The sequence below is a fragment of the Lycorma delicatula genome, chromosome 11, assembly GCF_047948215.1.
Source record: "Lycorma delicatula isolate Av1 chromosome 11, ASM4794821v1, whole genome shotgun sequence".
NCBI classification, from domain to species: Eukaryota; Metazoa; Arthropoda; class Insecta; order Hemiptera; family Fulgoridae; genus Lycorma; species Lycorma delicatula.
In genome coordinates this window covers 39,983,190-40,006,162 of record NC_134465.1, presented here as the reverse complement: position 1 = coordinate 40,006,162, position 22,973 = coordinate 39,983,190, and the positions used below count along the sequence as shown (strand labels likewise).

General features: G+C 30.8%; 1 protein-coding gene across 1 annotated transcript in view; it reads right to left on the bottom strand.

Moving 5' to 3' along the window:
* btv (dynein cytoplasmic heavy chain beethoven) overlaps positions 1–22,973 on the bottom strand; it is a 220,129-nt gene that overhangs the window by 39,019 nt on the left and 158,137 nt on the right. Inside the window, exons 51-59 of the mRNA XM_075378958.1 lie at positions 19,635–19,857; positions 19,227–19,441; positions 15,227–15,460; positions 14,886–15,095; positions 11,743–11,956; positions 9,939–10,039; positions 8,396–8,546; positions 4,829–4,998; positions 467–552 (exon numbers count right to left, since the gene is read on the bottom strand). Of these exons, the coding sequence (XP_075235073.1) occupies positions 467–552; positions 4,829–4,998; positions 8,396–8,546; positions 9,939–10,039; positions 11,743–11,956; positions 14,886–15,095; positions 15,227–15,460; positions 19,227–19,441; positions 19,635–19,857 (1,604 nt within the window). The remainder of the gene's footprint in view (positions 1–466; positions 553–4,828; positions 4,999–8,395; positions 8,547–9,938; positions 10,040–11,742; positions 11,957–14,885; positions 15,096–15,226; positions 15,461–19,226; positions 19,442–19,634; positions 19,858–22,973) is intronic.

Below are 22,973 nucleotides of genomic sequence, written 5' to 3'. Positions count from 1 at the left end.
AAAGTCTGAATAAAGGAAAACCTTTATTTAGCAGAGCCATTCACTATATCAGTTTGTTAATATTGTTAATAATACATTTCCAATACTTTGATAAAAAAAAACAGTTTGGTTACACCATGTTCAATTTCACTCTATTCAATTTTCCAGCTATGTATAGTTATAATTGTACTTATTTTAGAGACTTTGTAAAACATTACTGCAGTTTCACAAAATTAATTCCTTTATTCTACAAATTTGGCTCTTTACTTTAAAAGGTAACTTTTATGTTGTTTAACAGGTTTCAGGTTACTTACAATTTCTCCTGTTAAATTATATGAGTGATGACAATATTCTTTATGGATGTAATATAAAGCAACTGATAAATAGAAATTTTGTATGTAATGTATTATTTGTATGTGTGTGTTTGTTTGTTGTAAGACCTAAACTGCTGAAGATAGCTAAGATTAAAACAAGAATTTAGTTTTACCTTGATATGTGAAATCACGCCTCAGTATTGGATATAAAACTGGATCAATGTGTGTTACTTCACAAACAATCAACACCTTACCAAACCTAAAAAAAAATATAAACAAATAAATTTAACAAACATAAATAAATGCATGAAATATAAAACAATATTGACAATGAGGACATGTCTTCATCAATACTTGCTTTATCATACAAAAGTTGTTTCTGCTCTCATATTTTTCTTCCAATACCTTTACTGCTTCTTCTGCTTATAAGTTAAAAACAGTAATAATTATTCGTTATTGTCTAAGTCCTTTTTACATTTGAACTTGAATTGTATTTTTTGTCTTTTACTTCATCGTTTGCCTTTTACATAACAACCTCAAGCAGCATATTGCGCATAACTTTTATTCCCTAAATTTTAATATAATTTTTCTTAAATTGTTAAACATTTTATTTTTTTTTAAATCATTGTTAAATGCAATTTACAGTTTTGTTTTTCTTCATTCTAATATTAATTTGATGACTAAAATTATCTCCAGTGTAAACTTGTTTTTTCTGAAAACAAAACTAATACTGGTAATAATTAAATAATAAATAATAATAGATGATGAAGACAAAAATAATAATTATAATGCCCTGAGGTAGATAATCCTCACGTCTGAAACATACAATCTATGTTCCACGTTCAGGACGCCAACACTATACATTAGTACAATACATATAGCTGGCTAACAGGCTCTGGGTGATTTTTTTTGAAATATTAAGTTTCTTTGGAGTTGATCTACAGGTCACTCTACAAAGGACTGAAAACTTTTCAGCCATCTGCAGATCATCCACAATTGAAAACAATTTTTGATATGGACTTACACCACTTTTAGAGCTGGAGATTTGGGGTCTGCGGTCAATGTGATAGCAGGTGTAACAGAGACCCTGCTGTTGTCCACAAGCCCTCTGCGATGGCAAACATGTAGTAAGGTGCTCTTTCTTGAGTGTCTGTACACAAGAGCACTGAATGCTTTGGTGAGTAGGAGAATGGAGTCCGTGAAAAAATTGCATATCTGCTCTCTGCCAGGACATATGCCTGTTCCATCAGAGTACTGGGTCAGATCTGCAGGATTGGTAACCCTGGAGTAAGGTTGTACTAGTCCAGTGTTCAACAGTTTTTCTCTCAGAATTCTTTTGGACAAAGCAGATTGACGTGAAATTTAGACGGTAATTAGGGAATAGCTCAAGGAACAAAAGTTATATAGTGCCGATGTGTGCTTTTACTCTGGGGGTGGATATTACTATATTAAAAAAAAAAAACCACAAAAATCGATGGAGATTAAATTCTAAGCAAAAAAGTTCTATAAAAAGTTTTGTAGAATCAATACTTTTTGAATTATTCGTGATTGAAAATGTTGATTTTTCATCCAACCATTGAACGATTTTTCACGAATAACTCAAAAAAGTTATTATTAGCAAAAATAATAACTTATAAAATAGCTTATAAAATAATGAAGATTACTTTCTTTTTTTTATTTCTGTAGATGCAATATGAACCAAGCTATACATTGCTGAAGGTAACTTTTTGCTCACCGAAAACTGAAGTTGAACCTTAACGGATAAACGGAAAATTTTGAGGAAAACTTACAGGATATTTTTCAAAGTGCTTAAAAAGACCATTAAAATTAGCTTTGGTAAAAATCATTAGCATGAAAGCTAACAGAGTTTGATGAAATTAAAATGGTTGTCTCGTTTTTTCAGAGAAAAAATCAGCAATAAAACAAATGACTTTTCCGCAAGAATTGTAATTGAATGTATTCCTTTTACAATTTAAAAGTTAAGTACTAAAAATATATTGTAGAAGTTTTGACTGTTTTAGATGCTAGATTTTGAAAATTTTTTTTCAAATTTGAATAAGTTTTTGAAATTTCCTAAAAAATTTTCTTTTTTTCACAATAATTCAATAACTACAGAAAATACATAAAAAAATGCTAGAGTGTAAAAATTTATTTATTTTTTTTTTTAATGAAAATTTTCGTTTGTTTTCTATTTCTGTAGAATAAAAATTGATTGAGATATCATTGTTAGAAGTTTGCATTTGAGTGCAAAGACCACCTTCCCCCAAGTCCTTTAAACTCAAAAATTTAAGAAACGAAGGACTCAAGGAATCTGAACTTTACATGCCTTGTACCCCTTGAAAGTCTCTAAAAAAATGGGTTTTTGAGTTATTGAACAGCTTAAAAATTAAGGAAGTTATCATTGAAAAACCAATTGCATTTTTTTGGTGAAATTTTTGAAGCATGTAAATTTTTATACTCTTGACAGTTTTGGAGCATTTATGAAAACATGTGAAGACACAAAACTGTTTTTACATATGTATAAGTATATCCTCATACACTCATATCTGAGTGTGTCTCATACCACACACACACATGTGCACACACACACACACACACACACACACACACACACACACACACACACACACACACACACACACACACACACACACATATATATATATATATATATATATATATATATATATATATATATATATATATATTTATATATAGATGAAAGTATAGGTAGGAGAAGAAAAGGAATGGAGCACACTGTAAACGAACACCTGCTAATGGATGATAGAACTTTGTGTGTATAGATGTATATAGGTATATTGTACATGTATATATGTGAATGTATATCTATTTTATATGGTGTAGTTAGTACATTTCCAAAACCGAAAGAATAAACACATAGTGGTAGTTTTTAATTTTAAGTAAACATGATTTTTAATTTTAATCACAAGGCCGGTTTGTAAGGTATGGGACCATTACAATAAATTATAAATTACATTAACAACTGTAAAAAGTTTATAATTCATTATAAATACTCCATTAAAATATTTTAAGCTGTTGAAAACTAAGTTTTTTTATATATGTAAAGAAAATAAATTTCTCTGACATTGAATTACCATGCTGTGCGTAGATAAAGTAGTGACTGGCTTACACAGTAGAGGCTAAGGTTGGAAAAAGCCATGTGTGAATTGAATGTAATCATAAATGAAAATAAAACTTTGTTTACAACGCAACAAAATATTGTTTATTTGTTTAAGTCGATTGCCGATAAACAAATTTACAGATTAATCTTATATAAATGATTTTAAAACAGCTTACCAAATTCCAGTTTGATTTCCTCGAGTGCTTTTGGATCTTCTGTCATCTTCAAGAGGATAATACATATTTAAACATGATTTCAATTTATGAAATGTTTAAATCTATAGTTTTTGAATTTTTTTTCACAATGAGTAGTTTTAACCCCCAAAAAACAAAAAGCACACATCATGAACATATAACTTTTGAAGCAGAGGATTAGATAAACTTAATTACAAATTTTCATGAAAACTGATGTTGTCTGAAAGAATTCTGAGGTAATACTCTAATTTTACAGTCAAACACTGGACTATACCCCTCCTTGCTACTGAAGGAATTAAGATATTGTGCAGCTTGAACAATCTAACATGACAGAGGGTTCACGCAAGCACCCTCATTTAGAACCAGTCATGTCTGCAGAGGGCTGTCTTCAAGAACAATTCTCCCAGACTTAAGTACCTTGTGATAATGAAGGAAAATTTTAATTTCATGAGAGTAAGCCCTTTTCTTATCGCTTGTGAAATGACTAATTGTGCTGGAAGCCCAGTGGAAAAGGGAACTATGAAAAACTTTCAATGGTGTTTATGTCGAGACAACAAATGACATCCAGCTGCAGAAGATTTTTGAATTTTGTTTAAATTATTATTTTGTTTAAAAGGCGAATTTGCTATATGGGTTGATCCTTACAGCACTCTTAATATTTCAAATACCTCAGTGCTAGAGTAATAGAGTGCTGAAGGCTGAAAATGAGAAGGTATGGTGAAGTACTACCTTCTGCCTCTCAGGTCCTCACTTTTAATACTCACTCTGCTGGAGAAGGTGCACACTGATATTAAATTAGGCATATATGTGGTAACAATATATATATATATATATATATATATATATATATATATATATTAATATATATAACTTATAAATATTAACTTAGGAAAATCAATTCTTTTGTTATTGTATTTGTACATATTCTCTTCTGGACTAATTATGTAAAACAAAAATATAAAACAGTTTACCACCAAGAGTACAGAATTCAATAATGCTTATTTCTTCAGGCTTACTGTTATTTCATACAAGCGCTTTTGAGGGTTCCCCTCATCATCCGTTAATAAGATTGTTTTCTTTTTAAAAATCACACATTTAACTTAAAACATTAAAATTGTAAACACATAACAATATGTAGTCATATGTACTTCTTTGATATATATATATATATATCGAAGATATAAATATAGAATAATTACCTGACAGCTAATTCAAGAGTTGTGTAAAATCTACTGTTAGCTTGCATTGTTATTTCTACCATTCTACCATTACTAGAATCATTATTTTTTTGTTGTTCTTGTTGATAATGTTTAATCAACCACTCGGTAGCTTGCGATGAAGGATCAATCAGTAATGGGCATAACTCAGTCTAAAATCATCACAATAAATAAAAAAATAAATATAGAAAGACAAAATTAAAATTGTGAAAATTCAGAGTAATATCAAAAACATATTGTTTTTAAGCCACTGAGTATAAAATAAATATAAATAATTAGATATGTAATTCTTAATATTTTCTTGTACATGGATATGTATCCAGCTATTTATATTATTCAAAAAAGTTATTTAATGGATTATTATAAATGTAAATTTTGTTTCACTTTACACTAAATATACAGTGGGTTGAAAAATCAGTTTTTCCTGCATGCATACTTAAAATTTTATAAGATTCTGTAACAGGTGGAAATTTCAGCTTCACAAATGTTAATAAAGTCAATATAGCTATTATTCAGTTGATGTTCAGTTCATTTTCTTTATCTGCATTAAGAATAATGTATTTAAGTATAATAAACAAGATTGAGTTTCTGTATTAAAGTGTCAATAGAAAAATAATGAGAAAATTGCTGCCATTCATGAATAATTCCACAAGAGACTTCCTAATTTTTCACTACTGATATGTTAACATTTGCATACTTTGAACATAAATTTAAAAATATTGCATACACTGGAGATAGTTCACATTCAAATAGATCTAGAACGTTTTTGTATTTGAGAAAACAAATAAGTTGCTGAGATATTAACAAAACAGGTCTTAAAGATCCACCTGAAATGGTTCTTTCTAGCTGGAAATACCTTGGAATGTTTTGAAGTAAGTTTTTAAAAAAAAATTAAAAAAGTTGTTTTGTCATTGCATAAGTTTTATATTTAAATCAAAATTAGTTTTCCACATCTGAAAATAGGCTTCATTTTTTCCATCATGTCAGGATTTTTCGCAAATCGCAATTTCAAAATTTGTAAAAAGTTGAAAAATTGTGAAAATTTGATACAATAATACACATATAAAGCATTTTTAAAAAAATAAATTAATATAACAGATTCACTCTTTTGGCTCATACAATGCATTCTTACAGCTAAAGAGATGAGTGGTCTGACGATGATGGGGGGGGGGGGGGTCATTGAACCCTTAATTTATAATGAAAATTGCCACAAAATAATAACATTATTTTGTTTTTATTTAATTAATTTTTATGAGATGGCCTTTGGAAACCACTTCCCTTCTTCACCAACCCTTAATGATGAAGTATGTAGTCCATTTTCCTTGGTGCCTCCTTTCCATTTCTTTCATGTCCTGATGAGAACTGTCACTCACTTTTTCACTAATGGCAACCAGATTTTCACAAAAATAGTCCACCATATGAATTTAGGAAGTGAGAACATTCAAGCTCATGGAACAGCCTAAATGTTTGTACTCTGCAGCATGTTCTCAACGATTGATTTGAAGTTTGGATCCTTCTTCTTGCCCAGAAACTTGGTTACTACGTCTTTAAAGAATCCCAAGACTTCTTTTTCTGCAACTTCCATTTGTTTCTCAAAATTACAATCTTTGAAGAGTTTTCTAATGCCAGGACCAGTAAAGAAACCCACTTTTAGTTTAGCAGTTGATAAGACTGGAAATTTGTCACAGATGTATTTAAAACATTTACCTTCTTTTGGTAAGGCTATGAAAAATTGCTTCATAAAACCTAACCTGATATGCAAAGGTGGAAGGAGAACTTTATTTGGATCTATGAGAGCTTTTCGGAACACATTTTTGGTTCTAGGTTCTAATGAAGTTCTTTTTGGCCAATTTTTTTTTATCCAATGATTTTCTCTGTCTTTGCTAAACCATTCACACAAAAAACAAGGAAACTTTGTGTATTCTCCTTGCTGTTCCAAGGAGCATCGATATTATTTTGAGATCACCACATGTAATCAATCCACTTATGATTGTCATATTTAATTTTATCGAGAACAAATTCCAAATTATTGCAATCCTCTTTTAAATGTACAGAATATCTAACAGGTATTGATGGATATGTCAAGAAGAATACGGTGGATATGCCACTGTGAAGAAGGATAACTTTGAAGCTTCTTCTGGATGAATCTTGATACTTTCATATGGCACTTTCATATACTCCAATTGGTACTTTCATATGGAATGTTAAATCAAGTCAAATTAGTGCAGAAGATTAATTTTCCTTCCTACAAAAAGTATAGAAGAAAATCCTTTTCTCTATACCTGAACCAGGAAAATGAGGTGCTACCTGCTAGCAGGTTCTACTCTTTAGCTTCAAACCAAGCAATTCTGAATTTTCTTTGGTCGGATGTAACTCTTGAACCAAATTTAGTTCAGACTGTGAATAAAGCTCTGGTGCACAGCTACCTCTGGGTTTGTACTCCTTGATGTTGTCTTCATTTAAACCACTTGTGGAATCATCTACTTCAGGAAACTTTTCTGGTGGAATTGGCGCTAGTATGTGGACCATGAGGAACCGGGCATAAAGTGGATGGCATATATGGATAGACAACTCATTTTTTATTCTTAAAATTGAAACTGTGAACACTGGTTTCGTGGCTCTTGCCACACCATTGTAATTCCAAATCTGAATACACTTCTTGTTCACCCTTTGACCACCATCTAAGTCCTTCAATAGATGTGTAGCAAACATAGTGGGTGCCCAAGTTTTGTTTGATCTCCTACTTCCACTTCGAAATACGTGAGGTACACTTGTTGAATGAAACTTGTTACATTTTTTTTCCCTTTCCACCATTAACTCACCACAAATGTAACAAAAAGAATCTGCAGAATTTTTTCAGCCTCTTGAAGCCCTTTTTAAAATGAGATGTTTACTTTATGAGCTGAAAATATATTTTCCACCACAAAAATGCATTTGATCATAGATGGAAAAAACTCGATTTATGCACAATGCTGGTTGAAACAGCACTGATAGTAGTTGCTTGGTGAATGAGTGGTGTAGATAGCTGCCAATAAATATTTTACATCGGGTTAAGTCTTGTCACAACCTGTCAGCCAAGCTCTCCCAACATCTCCTCATCTTCAACTCAAACCCCGCACATCCTCCTCAAATCACTCAACTGTTTAGCTATAAGAATGAATAGTGTAAGACAAAAAAGTGAATATATTATATTAATTTATTGTAAAAAAAAAAACATTTTATGTCTATTTTATAGTATCACATTTTTGCAATTTTTCAACATTTTACAAGTTTTGAAATTTGTGAAAAATCCTGACAAAAAAATGAAGGTTATTTTCAGATCCAGTGCTAAAAAATACAGAGGAATCAATTATCAAAACTTAAAAAACATTCTGCGACCCAAAATATTTGCCAGCTCATGTAATTGTTGAAACAATTATATAAATATATATATTAATTAGAATAACAGATTAACAGTCCCATAAATATTAAAATAATAGTATATCTAAAAAACTAATTAAACCTTAAAAAATTAATAAATAAAAATCATTTAAAAGATCTATACGTTACCATTGATATAACAATAGCGTTTTCTATTGAATGTATATCGGATGGAAGACCTTCAGATTGCCATTTCATTAACTCTTGTTCAGTACTTAAAAATTTGAAAAGATTAAACTTTTCCAATTCAATAATTTCACACCATTTTTCAATCATCAAACTGTAAACAATAAAAATTACTTAAAAAGGTTCAAATTTAATAAAAATATATTAAAAATGAATAAATTATAAACAGAACACACAAATATAAAAAAATATAAAAAGAACAAACATTATTTATAAATAATTGTATTAGAAATAAGTAGTAAATCATTAAAATAAATTTGAGAGGAATTTATCTGCCAGGAAAATAGGCGTATAAATCATTAATCTAAGTGTACAATTTTGATTAATGAGAACCCACTATTATTATAATGCATAATTATTTTTTTCATTTTCTCCCAAATTTTCTGAAATCACCCTATAATCCTGTTTTCTTCAATTTCTCTTGAGTCGAAAATAGCTTCTTTTTCATCACTTGCCCCATCCCTTATAGAATTACAATTTCAATTTCTCATTCTCTGTTTTTCATTTTACTTCAACCTAACCTTTGTTCTTAATCCTAATATACAGGAGACATTTTTTGACATCAAACAGAATAACACCAAATATGTGGAACATAGTTGACAGCTTGGTTGCATGCAGGCTACTCTCCTCTGTACTATTCAAATGTTGCCGTAGACTGTGGTAACATTTGAATGGCAGAAAGGCACATTTTGAATGCCCACCTAAGGAACATGAAAACTGAACCCTCCTCCTCACTTTACTGCTAGTAAAATCATTCTATTGCCATTAAATGATTTTTGTCAGGAATTAACCCACTCCTGAAACCCACCTACAGACTTAAGACTCCGACTGAATACATGAGAATCATTGGCAGAACAACTCTGCTGATGATCAAAATGACCAGGCCTGGCCTGTCCACCCAGTATTTACCACAGAAGCCTACACATCTGGCCTTTATAGGTATAAACATAGGCCACCATCCGTACAACTACACTGAAATATCAGATCAACTGTGCAGTTATACCTCATCTCAGTTTTGAAAGTACAGTCTTTCTGCCTTTTCTAAACAACATAGACTAGTACTACTAAATTGACCCAATCAATTGATCAACATAAATTCTTTGGCATTATTTTCAGATCATTTTGGTTAACAGATATTTATGGTTTCAGCCATTCTGGTAACACATCACACATCGAAGATTGCACAGCCAATCATACAATTGAGCCTTGTAGTCCCTGAATATAGACTTCCGTATGAAACCAGACACCAAGTGCGTCCTTGGTCTATGACAATTGTACAATAACTACAGTCCATCAACTATGACAACTGAGTAATGCAATTAATCCACAAGAAGAAAAATAAAAATCTATAATCTAAGGTAGTCGCATTAATTTTAATTTTAGTAATGCTTACAAAGAGTTACTATATACTGTAAATTTTATAAATTGTTAATCAACAATAAATTGAAAATATCTAATTCAAAATATTTAATAAAATTAAACAAACCTTCTTGAATCTTGAGGCAAAGAAGCTAAGTATATAAGAAATGCAGCTGCCACAAGACTATTAACTGGTAGCTTGGTAAGATCATCTGACAACTCTTGCAACTACAGAAACAATAAATAAATGTAAAATTTTGTTTAATTAATCAAACCTTTTAATAATTATTGGTAAAAATTAACTGATATTTAAATAACTAGTTTTTATTTATCTATAATATAAATCTGAGAGTGTTGGATTATAATTGTATCAAAATTAGAAAAACAATATAATTTCTATCAATTCTTCTTCTTCACTTCAAGGATGAGGCAATGCTGCTGCCTATTCCAGAAACAATCTTCTCAAAGGGTGGCCAATGTTTTTATGATCGTCTGGCTTATATTCTACAGCCAGGTGAGGTAATCGAACTGTCTGCATACAATCCAGATGTCCACATCAATTTATCTTGTATCTTTCATTTTTTCCTCTAACTTGATCTTTTTCTCTTATAGAATCTCTTTATTGAATATTTACGTTTCACTTCCATACAACAAAACTGGTACTGCATAGTCTTACAGAACTTCAATCTAATTTCTCTTCTGGTCATATGGTTTAAGAATTTTGTGAATCATTCCATAAATATGCTTAAACTAATTAAGTCTAGTTGTTGCATCCTGGTCATGTACAAGGTATGTTCAAAAAGTAATGAGAATTTTTGTTTTTTGGAAAGAATTTTATTTATTCATCTTCATTAATGTTATCCCCATTCAAAATAGTTCCCATTAGATATTATACACTTATGCCAGTGCTTTTTCCAATCCCCAAAACACTTCTGGAACTCGATCTTTGGAATAAAATTTAGCTCTTTCAATTACGACCCTTTATGGTATTCTTTATTTTTGGAAATAGAAAAAAGTCACATGAGGCCATGTCAAATAAAATAAAATTTAAGACTTATTGTCGATTTAGAAACCCAGACTACAGGATTTTGTGGCTGATCAACTGGGTCAGACCAAAACAATAATATAAAAATAAAATTGTATAATAATATTTTTATATTATTAAAACAACTTTCTTTATCACACTACAAAATATGTGAAATGGTTAAAACTGAGCTTACAAAAAAAAATAATTTTTAGAAAATTCTAACAGATTTTTGAATTATGAAAATTGGTCTAGTATTTATTGAGATATTGAGGTTTGAAAATTACAATAAAATCTTAATTAATAGCATTTTGTTACTCATATATATATATAGAATGAATTATTTGCTTGTGTGGAAAGTGAATCATAATTTCTTTCTTTTTCTATCCAATAAAACAATTGAAAACCTAAAATTTGTATTCCATGAAATGCTGTTGATTAAAATTTAGTTTGTTTTTATTTTTTTTTGTTTACTTTTAAGATTTTTTTTTTTTTTAATTTTAATACTTAACTGTATAATGGGCAACTAAATTACAAAAATTGAACTACATTAACAAATAGTTAATTTGAATCTTGAAGATCGCTCAATAGGTTCAGGTATAAAAACATTTAAAAATGTTCATAGAAAAAAATACTATTTGACTAGGTTTTAATTGAATAAAAAGATATAACATTTATACTTTTTTACTGAAAGTTGGCATATTATTGAAATAAAGCAGAATAGTAGTAAAATTATTAAATATAACAGGAAAGGCCAGGCAAAATGATGTACTACAGAATAAAAGCTCTTTGAAAGTATGTTAAACCAGATGAAATCTAAAACTAAAACGTTTGCACACATCATCATCATTTAAATTATACAAATTTCTTGTATAAAGTTATAAAAATAAGTTAGTTAATAACCTACCTGATCTTGCCACCTATTAAATTCATCATCCAATTTTGAAACAAGACCTTCAGCAGCAGTGATTGTATCTTGTGCACTGTTTAAATGTATTTCGATTTCAGCCGCTTCTCTAGTAAATGTGTTTAATCTTGTTTTTAATTCAGCAACAGTCTGATCAACATCATCTAATCCGGTACTCAACTGATTAATCCTTTCTTCAGCAAGTTTTAAATTTCTAGAAAATTGCAAAGAATTTTTAATAGATAATAAATTAATGTGATTAACAAAAAAAATAAACTAATTTAAAATTAAGCAGCCTGACTCACTTTTTATTACAAACTATTAATTCTAAAACTCTAGAAAAGTAACAAATTTTTACTTCCTTGTAACTTCATGCAAGGAAGTATTGTAATCACAAAAAATCTTGGTTTTCAAATGTCAATGGACATTTTGACTAGTTTCAGCGTCACGTCCGTACATATGTATGTACCTCGCATAACTCAAAAACAATTAGCCGTAGAATGTTGAAATTTTGGATTTTGGACTGCTGTAACATCTAATTGCGAATTTCTCCTTTTGATTGCTGGACCAAGTATTCAAAAAATTTTGGACTTTTAACTGCAGTAAGCCCTCATTGAGAGCTTTTCAAAGATATATCATAAGTGTTACTTATTTTTATTAGTTCCAGAGTTATTACCCAATAAACTTTTAATTAATGAAATATTTTGATCTTATAAGGGGAAGGCACATTAGGAGAATCAGACTTCATTTCCTTTTTTTTTTTAACTATTTATTTTAAATTTAAACATATTGATTTAATAATAATTTTATTAACCTGCCGTTGTGAAAAAAGTTTTACAATAAATAATAATTCAATAATAAAAAAAAATACTGAAAAAATGTAATAAAAAATATATGTGATTTGATTACAAGAAGTCATGTGGTGTCCAAATCATATTTTTTATATAACATTTTATATTAAAACATTATTTCATACGCAACAAAATAAAAATTTGAGGGAAATTTTATTTGTAATATACCACTTATCTGTAACACTGTCCAAGAAAAATCATCTTTCAAGCACTTATTTTACAGAGTAGAGCACGTCACTAACTTGCTTGGAGCTCCCTCTTTATTTTTAATAACAGCAAATATTCTTGATACCCAGGTCAATAATATGCAGATAGACAAATATATACGCCCTAATCAATTGGGTTCATTTCTGAGACTTTTGGCTCCAACTTCTAAGTTGATTGCTCATGCTGTAATTCTGCTATCTTTCTCCTTACGACATGTCACACTACATATTCATAATATAAGTATTTATCAATGCCTTTTGAATTGTTATTTTGTAATGATTTTATCTATTTATCACCTTCATGTAGTCGATTGAATAGTCATACAGTGATGAGTAATAGTAATAGTAGATAAGTAATTTACTACTATTGTGCACATCAAAGTCACACAGGCGGTTAGTAGTAGCCTTCAAGTGGTTTTATAGTACAAGACCTGGCGCCAAACCAAGTATATTATAATATTAACAATTCCTTGTCACCAGTCACCTGTTGCCACGTTCTAATTAACCGGACATCATCGCCCAGCAACCCATGAATGCAACAAGCAACAGGTACACTCATTACATCAACAAATACTGGACCAGAGATCTGGAGACTGAGAATATCAACATGAATTCATCCATTCTCATTTACCCATACTATTATTTTATATATTTATATTATTGTTGATTTAATCTCTTCACTGCTTGTTATTACTTATTTTACATTTTCAGATACTGCTCCAATAAAGGAGCACTCATAAAGTAGGATTCCTATGTTTCCTGTGATTTTTCAAGGTAAATTATGGGGCAATTTCTTTTCTATTTAAGTAACGTCACACAAATAAATCCCTGACATGCCCCATACAATGTAATTATGAGTAACCTGAATAAAATATTTATTTATGTTTTCACATATTATGTAAGTGAGGAATATAATTTTTTGTAGCAAAACTTTTTTATCTACCTGTTACTAAACATAAAACTAAAATGACATTATTAAGAATAATTTTATTTTATGTTGTATTTCCGTTTCATCTGCTCATCACCAAGTTTTTGTATATAGCTGAGTAGCAATAGGTGATCTCAATTTATATTTGTCTGGAGAACATGAAAAATCTTCAATTAAAATGGCTGGATACTCTTAAAGTTGTATTTTAATTTTCATTATTTATTCGGGAGCCATTTTACCAGTTTAAACTATTATTTTTTATTCAATTACTTGGGATTCATTTTAAGTAATTTAAACTTGTGCCTTTCTTTATTTGACAATATATATAGTCTAATGCTTTTCCAGCAAAGTTTTTTGTTTATTTGTTGAGATTTACTCAGTGAAAATGATTATGTAAAAATATGTTAAAATATAAAAATTAAAAAGAATAAAATTTGTCAACTTTTTTAGAAACGCCTCTTTTTTTCAATGGAAACTTTATCACCATGTTTGATGAAATTCTCATTTTAAGCTAAACTTTCTAAATATATTTTAGCAAACTTTTTCCAGTAGATAACTGGAACCATTTTAAATAAAATAATTATATTTTAAGCAAAGTTTTTTTTGGTGATTTACTTACTGGAGATGCATTTTGGTATAAAACTTCAATGGATGAGAATTAAAGCAAAGAGAATAAATTGTATACAGTGTTTGTAAAGGTACTTTTATTTATATACAGTTGTTGATGGAGTTTAAATAATAAATACTTACGCAACAAAAATTAAAACACATAAAACTTTACCAATTTGTTTTTTATAAGAACTAGACTGAGAACAATGGTTAATTTAACTAGGCACTTAATAAAAAATCAAATGAACAAAAAAGAGTCTAATAAAAAAGATAAACTGTTCAAATTATATTTGAACAGTTTAAATTAATGCAATGACTTAAAAATTGGCTTCAACAAACCAATCTTACCAAAAATCAAACAATAATTAACAAGTATAATATACAAAATATCATGAGTGTATAACCCAATTCTTAATCAAAAGAAAAAAATAAATAAAATAATGACAAAGATTAGTTTATAGTTGGTGATTCTAAAAGTAGAAATCTATTATTTTTCTTTAAAATAATAACAAAGATTAAAACTAAAATTCCAAAATAATTTGAAATTACCTCTGAAGTTTTGCTTGTTCTTTTTCTAATGGTCGTATTTTTTCAAGGACTTTAGAATATTTAACATTGGCAGTTACCCACGCAGCTAAAGGTGCAGCAGCAACTGAAGCCCGTTTAGCAGTTTTAGCCTCAAACGATTCTTTTCTTTCCAATAATAACTGTTCAACAGACTCTCTACTTTCCCGTGAAATTTTATGAGCATCAAAACAACTAAAATCAGAATAAAAAAATATATAATTCTCAATATAAAGGAGCATTTTTAATTACACTGATATGATTTATTAAACAAACAAAGAAATAAATAACTATTAATCTAATTTTAAAAAAAATCCTAAACTAACCGTATATCTTCTTTAACACCTCGTTTAGCAAGAAATGTTTTCATACTGTTCCACGAAGTATCTTGTATGCCCATTAATCGTAAAACACCTTCTAATATATCTCTAATTACATCTGGTGGTGCTCTTAATGATCTTATTTCAGATAATGACTCCGACTTAATGTTACCGACAGCAGAACATGCTTCTTGAATTAATGGTTCTATTTCTGCTAATTCTGTGTCTATTTCTTCTTTCCTATAAAAATCATAAAAAAATTAAAACAATTAGATTTTGAAAACTTCCATAATTATCTTTTTTACTAAATGTGGTCGCTTATTTGAAATTAAAAATAGATTCATAATAAAAATGGTATCTTTTAGGAGAGAATAAATGAAGCAATTTAAAAAAAAATAACAGAACCGAGATATCTTTAGCCAATAATTAGACTTCTCTTAAAATGAGCAATGGTTAAAGTAGTTGTGTGATAGGACTGTTTCCACACAAATCTGCAATTATTCTAAATAGAATTAGCAGAATAAAACCCATAACCTCTTGGAATTTGGGCTGTCAACAAAATTACATTATTTTGCTTGGGGAGAAAAGATTTTGAAAGTGAGACTTTTTTTTATGAAGGCGAATTAATGAATTATTTTACATAATGTCTAAATCTTAAAATATTTTATGTTTATTAACATCTAGGATTGTATTAAATTTAGCATATTCCAGATTATATATACATATACCTTTCAACAATAAGCACTTTTATATACCAGGTGGGCAACTTAAAACAGAATGGTTACAGACTACAAACACAGTTATGTCATGTAACACTTTTTGAATGATATTAAAATTAGATTAATTAAAATTTTGTATTTCAATTAGCAAAAGTTTACATAATTACCATATTTTTATAAAAAAAATTTCAATGGTATCCCCCCCTGTACAGCGTTCCACTTTACTGCTTGAGTGATCATATTGAGAGTCAGCCATTAGATCTGTGGCATATTGCTCCATATTGGTGAAAGAAGCCATTCTCTTTTTCATGACCTGTAAAAGAATTCTTCAAACGATACACTTCTGTATTGAAAGTCCAGTCAAAAAATATTGTCCCCACTATACAATTACCAGACACAACATACCATATGTAGATTTTCTCATTGTGAAGTGGACACTCAAACTTTGGTGAGAGTTTTCAGTCATCTGATACCTACTGTTGTGCGAGTTAACATGTCCAGATAAATGAAATCATATCTCATCTGATATTAACTACAGTATCCTATCTGTCCATCAACAATCTTGTTTGAGAAAAGTATTAAGATCATTCAGTTTGTCTGTTGATTTGTTGCACAGTTGTACACAATATGATTTCAAATTTAAATCATGAAGGAACATAAGGCAAGATGTGCATTTTTAATCGGTTTGTTGTGAAAACGTAAAGGTTTTTTTGGACCACCACAAATTCTTTGAATATCGGCTGTAGTTTCTGGAGTCTTAACAGAAAGTTGGCTTATTGCTTTGTGTTTGAAACTGACCCTTCAACCAAACCGTATATGCTACTCTTTCCTAGGATACTGGCATTCAGATATTATTCCGTGAATATTTGATATATTTCTTGAAAAAATTCACAGCACATTTAACCTTTCGCTACAGCAACCCTTTCCTTGATCGAAAATGACATTTTAGAAAAATACAAATACAAGGAACAAAACTATAGTGCTCTGAAGTATGAACAGTTTACACTCCTCACAGAATAATATACACAACCAATAGTAGCAGTGTTAAAGGTGAAACTAAAATAACTGCAGTTCAGTTAAAGTAGCTCAGTTCAGTTATAAGGTTTATATAAATATGTTTGATCAAAAATTACACAAAATTTTAGTTTTTCTCAAAAAATTTTTATTTATTCATCAATATTGATTTTGTCATCTTTAAGGTACTTCCCTTCAGATATAATATATTTGTGCCAGAACTTTTTTCAATCTTCGAAGCACCTCTGGAATGCAATTTTTGGTATGGCATTTGTAGCTCCTTCAGCGATTCTGTCCCTTATCTCTTCAATGATGGTAAAATGTCATTCTTTCACGGTTCTTTTCAGCTTGGGGAATAGGAAGAAGTCACAGAGGGCCATGTCTGGCAAATATGGAGGCTGAGGCATCATAACAGTGTTGTTTTTCACAAAAAATTCACAAACAAGCAGTTAAGTGTGAGCAGGTGCATTATTATGGTGTAAATGTCATGAATTGTTTCACCACAAATCCAAGTGTTTTCTTTGGACTGCTTCAAGCAAACGGCATAGGACTTCATGATAGTACTCCTAACTGACTGTAGGTCCTGGTGGCAAGAACTCATGATACACTAAGCTGTTGAAATCAAAGAACACACTCATCAGAACTTTCACCTTTGATCGAACTTGCAGAGCTCTTTTGGGTCTTGGCTCTTCAGGAAGCTTCCATTGGGGCAATCGGGCCTTAGTTTCAATGTTGTACTCATACACCCATGTTTCATCACCAGTTATTACCTGTTTCATCAGTTCTGAATCATCATTCACTTCATTCACCAACTGCTCAGCAGTGTTCATTTGGCACTGGTTTTGGTCAAAATTCAACAAATTTTGCTGCCACACGTTACATGCCTAAAACACCCAAAGAAATTGCTTGGCATGATTCAAATGATATGCCAACATCATCAGCAACATCTCTGATAGTGATTCAGCCTGTTCCGTTCCATGTTGAGTCGTCTGGTGCTACGCTCTAGTATGTACTAGCGCTGTCCAGCGAATCTGTCTCGTACATTCATTCCAGTTGAGAATCCCACTGGGTGCGGTCATATACATTTAGTCTAAGGTGACTAACAGGTCTAATGTGACCATTCTAGTCGAGAATCCCACCTGGGATAGTCATGCAATTCATAATCTAATGTGACTAGTGCAATTTATTATTCTACAGTTTAATGGGAGTTATGTTGTTTATTAATAACATTCAAGTATAGAATCCCGCCGGATGCGGTCAAGTAATACCTAGTCTAAGGTGACTAGTGGTATTTAGCATTTTACAGTCTAATGTGACTCATGTTATATATTAATTGTATTCAAATATAATTCTGTCTGGTGCGGTCAATTATTCATCGGTCTAATGTGACTTGTATTGTATAATATTTTAAAGGCGTCTATGGTGACAAAGTAAATTTAACTATTCTAGAAGGACATGGTTTTAGTTCATTTCAACCAAATACAGTCCACACTAGCTCTAAAAACTTAACACAGCCATAATCATTTTCTTCACTTTTTCGACATTGTCATCGGTTGTTGATGAGCTGGGATGTCCCATCTCATCATATTCAACGTCTTCACAACCCTCTTGGAAATGTTTGTACCACTTGTAAATGCTTGTTTTATTCTTAGAACTGCCAAAAACAACATTTCCAACATGACGCTGAACTTTACTCCGTTCTTAAAACAAAATCTAATGCAAATTCTTTGTTTCATTTTTTCCACAAGTTAAAAATCACTGACAATACCAAAACAGTGTAACCTTTTCGACACAAATGACAAGTTAAGCATCCAGTATGGTTACCAATGTAAATATATGTTAGAATCGAGGGTGCCAAAACAGCAAAAAAATATGAAAATTGGAGAGCTCGGGAAACTTAAAAATTCTATGTATTTTTTTCATCAAACCTCCTGTGTTATTAACACATCCCAAGCACTAAGGAGAGATACAAAGACATTTCATAAACTTAAATCTAAACGTTTTAATGAAAGAATTTTAAGACAAATGTTAGAAAAGAAGATTGTGCCGCTTAAGTAAAAAACTGTAGTCAATGAGCTATATATTAATGTACGATCATGCATTTAAAAACATACAGGGAATAAAAGCTGTAAGGTAAGTTCATAATTGCATACATAAGCTATGATTAATATTTTTAGATTAAAAGATGGAGAACGAAAGGATCATATAATTAATCAAATTGTTCAATTTGACTGAATAACAAAAATCTAAATCCAAGCGTAGAAAATCCATACCTTATCATGAGCATTTCATTTTCATGTTCAGTCTTTTTTTTAAGTTCTTCCATTTGACCACGATGTACATTAGCATTAGACATAGTCTCAGTTATCATTTCTAATGCAGATGTCGCTTTCTCTTGCTTTTCAGCTAATAATCTTTCTTGCTCAGCAGCTTCCAATTTTAACGTTGATACAACATTTCTTGCTTCATTCAATTTAGACACACCCGCCTATAAAAAAAACTACAATGAACAATAACATATACTTTCCACAAAAGTTTCAGGAAAATTTTAGCTTAAACATCAGTAAATCAAAGACTAGTACACAATTCTTCTCCAAATGTTTACATAAACGAACTTTACAAATTATACTCAAAGGGAATTTATAGTTAGAATATAAGAACAAATCTATTTATTTACTAACCTGCAAACTTAATTGTCTTTCCTTAATACCATTTTCATAATTTAATATGATTCGAAGATATGTTGTTATCATAGCAAAATACTGCCTCGTAGAAGATGACCTATTTGCGATAACAGTATTAGTATTGTTACTATTATTCGAGTCATCTTTATTAATAAACTGGTTATCATAAATTGTTAAAAACATTTCTAGCAAACCATCTGGTACTTCTTTATCTGTCTCTCTGTAAACAAATTTAATATTGTAATAACACATTAAAAAAATAAATATATGCAGATTAAAACAGAAATGCTTCAGCAGAAATATATAATCAGCAGGATGCAAGTCAGCATTTCTTTGGCTTTTGTTATGTAATTTTAGCTGTCATTCCTTCAAATTGTCTCCAGAGCGACATACACAAGTTTTATCATGCTTTAAAAGCACGCAGAAGTTATTTTCCTGAACGGTTGTTCAGTATTAAGTAATGAAATCCCTTGGTTATAAAAACCCCCAAATACTAGTTCATCAACTCTTCAGCTTGTCGGAGAAATGCAAAATTATAACACTCTAGGATCATAAATACAAGAAATAGGGAATGAAAACCATGTTGGTTTATTAAAAAATTTTATGATTTCAAGGCACACATAAATCATGTTGCCTTGATGAAAAAAATAATCTTAATTTGAAAGTTTCATTCTTTTTGTTAAAATTTCTCTTATAAGTTTGTTAAAATGTTGTACAAGTCAAGAGTTACCTGTAGTGTTTGGTGGGAACAGTATCAGATTTAACAAACCTTTAGAAATCGTTAAAAACTAAGTACTTATATATACTCATCACTGAACTACAAAATGCTTCTGCCTTGTTTGATCTTGGTATGTAAATGATTAATGCATTAAAGAGGTAGATATATTGTTCCAAATATCAAAGTGACATGTCCATGATACAATTTTTTATCATAATTTTCAGGTAAATGACATAATTGATGCCAATATCTCACTGCCAAGAATGAATTTTCATTTTTTTGGGTTCTGCCAGTGCTTACTGTCCGATAATTATACTTTGACCATGATGTTTGATGAAGATTTATACAGAACTGTTATATTTTTTAATATTTATACTTTTGAAAATCACCAACGAAGGTAAAATAGTATTTTTAAGGTAAAAGTATAAGGTAAATTAGGTAAATAAATATTAGTATAAGGTAAAAGTATTAAGGTAAAAGTATTCTGATATGCAGTACAAGACTGGAGGGCCATACAAGAAGGGATTTATTTACCACAAAACACACACACACACACACACACACACATACACACACACACACACATACACACACACACCACACACACACACGCACATGACAGAGAGAGAGTGAGTGAGTTTGAGAGACGGTGGAGGAGTGGGGAGGGAGGGATAGAGAAGACTAGTTAGGTGATATCACAGGTACACTTTACCTCACACCTTCTACAAGCATGACAGATGGGCAGGCAGACAACGACTGGCTGGCCTTGCTTGGCTTACACCAGACAACATGGTGCAATACATGCTGCAAGGTAGAGAACAATGAGAAGGGGTGTCCACATTGATCTCAGGCATTCTGTGGACCAAGTCCATGGAGGGTGCGGAGTGGAGAGCAGACTGACTTCTTGATACAACTGGCACCGCATCAGATTGGACTACAGGTGTACTTGAAATTTCTAATGTAAGCCACTTTTATTCGATTTGATTGTTTTTGTGTAATTTCTTTTTATGTAATGTTTTATTTTTATGATTATTGTTTAACTCCTCGTTTGCCATCACCTTATTGGACATATACAGGACTCGATGTAGGTGTTATGGTGCAAAATTACTAACTGTGTTTATTTCATGTTTCTTGCATATTCATTATCACTCAATTTTTATAATCATGTAGATGCACAGTCATGAACTGTTGCAGGATTGGTAGTGTTAAATCAATTACTAGGTTTAATATACATTTTCTTCTTGTGTATTACTTATGTTAAATGTAGAATGAGACCTGCCGTAGGGTCGAATGTGCAGATCTACTGTAATGTTTTGGGTGGTTCTTGTGTGACCTTCCAGCCTTTTTTTTTTGGTTTTTGTTCTTTTTATATTTTCTCATGTCTTTATGTCCTGGACCCTGTTAGGGTTTGTAGCGACATTTATCTTTTGATAGATTTATATATTATTTAATGTGTTCCAACTATGGCAGATGTAAACTGAAACTGCTATAGGGTTTCTTGTTGTTTGAACCCTCCTACTATGTATTCTCTGCCTCTGCCTCATTTTTTAATATTAATTAGGTTTTGTTCAGTTTGTAATGTGCTCTTTCTTCTGTTTTATCTCTTGTTCTACCCATGTCAGGTGTGGAACTAGATTTGTCACACGATTTCAGTTTCTATGTGAGCAAATCTGCCTGCTATGTTTATTTTTTGTTTTATTTCTTGTGTATAATATATGCTAATATAAACTGAGACCCATTGTAGGTTTTGATAATACTTGTGATGCAATGTAATAGTCATGGAGGGGTTACGCATCCCTCAGGTGCAAGGCTAACACTTTTGAAGATTAAAAAATAAAAAGTTGGCTAAAAAAAATAGTGTAGCCAGAGGGGTCAAAGTGCAGAACTGTGCAGAACCAGGGAGCCAGCCTTCTTGCTGAGGATGTCTTGGTCACAAGCAAGAGTGACTGGTTCAGGACACTCTGATGATGCATAAAGGACCCTTAGGGATGGGTGCACAAGGGTTGGGGGATATTCAAGGGGTGCATACTCAGACCCCAACTAGTAGGGATGGGAAGAGTAGCTCTCCCAGGAGAGGCATCACGGTATCCAGAAGCAGAAGTCGTGCTGTCTCAATGAGCTGGGAGGGACCTCGATGGGACATCCAAAGGGTAAACAAGATAGGGTGGGTGGTTGGTCACAGTTGCTTCACTTAAGTACAGCTGAGGCAATGTCTTTTAGGAGATTACTGATTGCCCTTAAGAGGTTAAAAATGGATTAAAGAAAAAGAAAAAAGTAATACAAGTACCAAATTTTGTTCCACAAATTAAAATTTGTAGCAGATTTTTTCAGTACTATTTAATTCTCAAGATGTCTTATTATAAAACAGCCCTCATAAAACTTCTCACATTATTTGAAAAATAAGAGAAAACAATTTTAGTCTAAAAATAAAGGAGGAAAATGGAAAGGGTTGATGCCAATAGATTGGAGGAAACTTAGAAGAAGTGCCTAAAAGTAGCAACACTTTTAAAGGATAACGTTTTTGAATATAAAGAGTCTGCTAAAAATAAATTTAATTAGGCTATCACAAAATAATAATTTTATATACATTAACATATAAATAAATTTATAAAAAAATG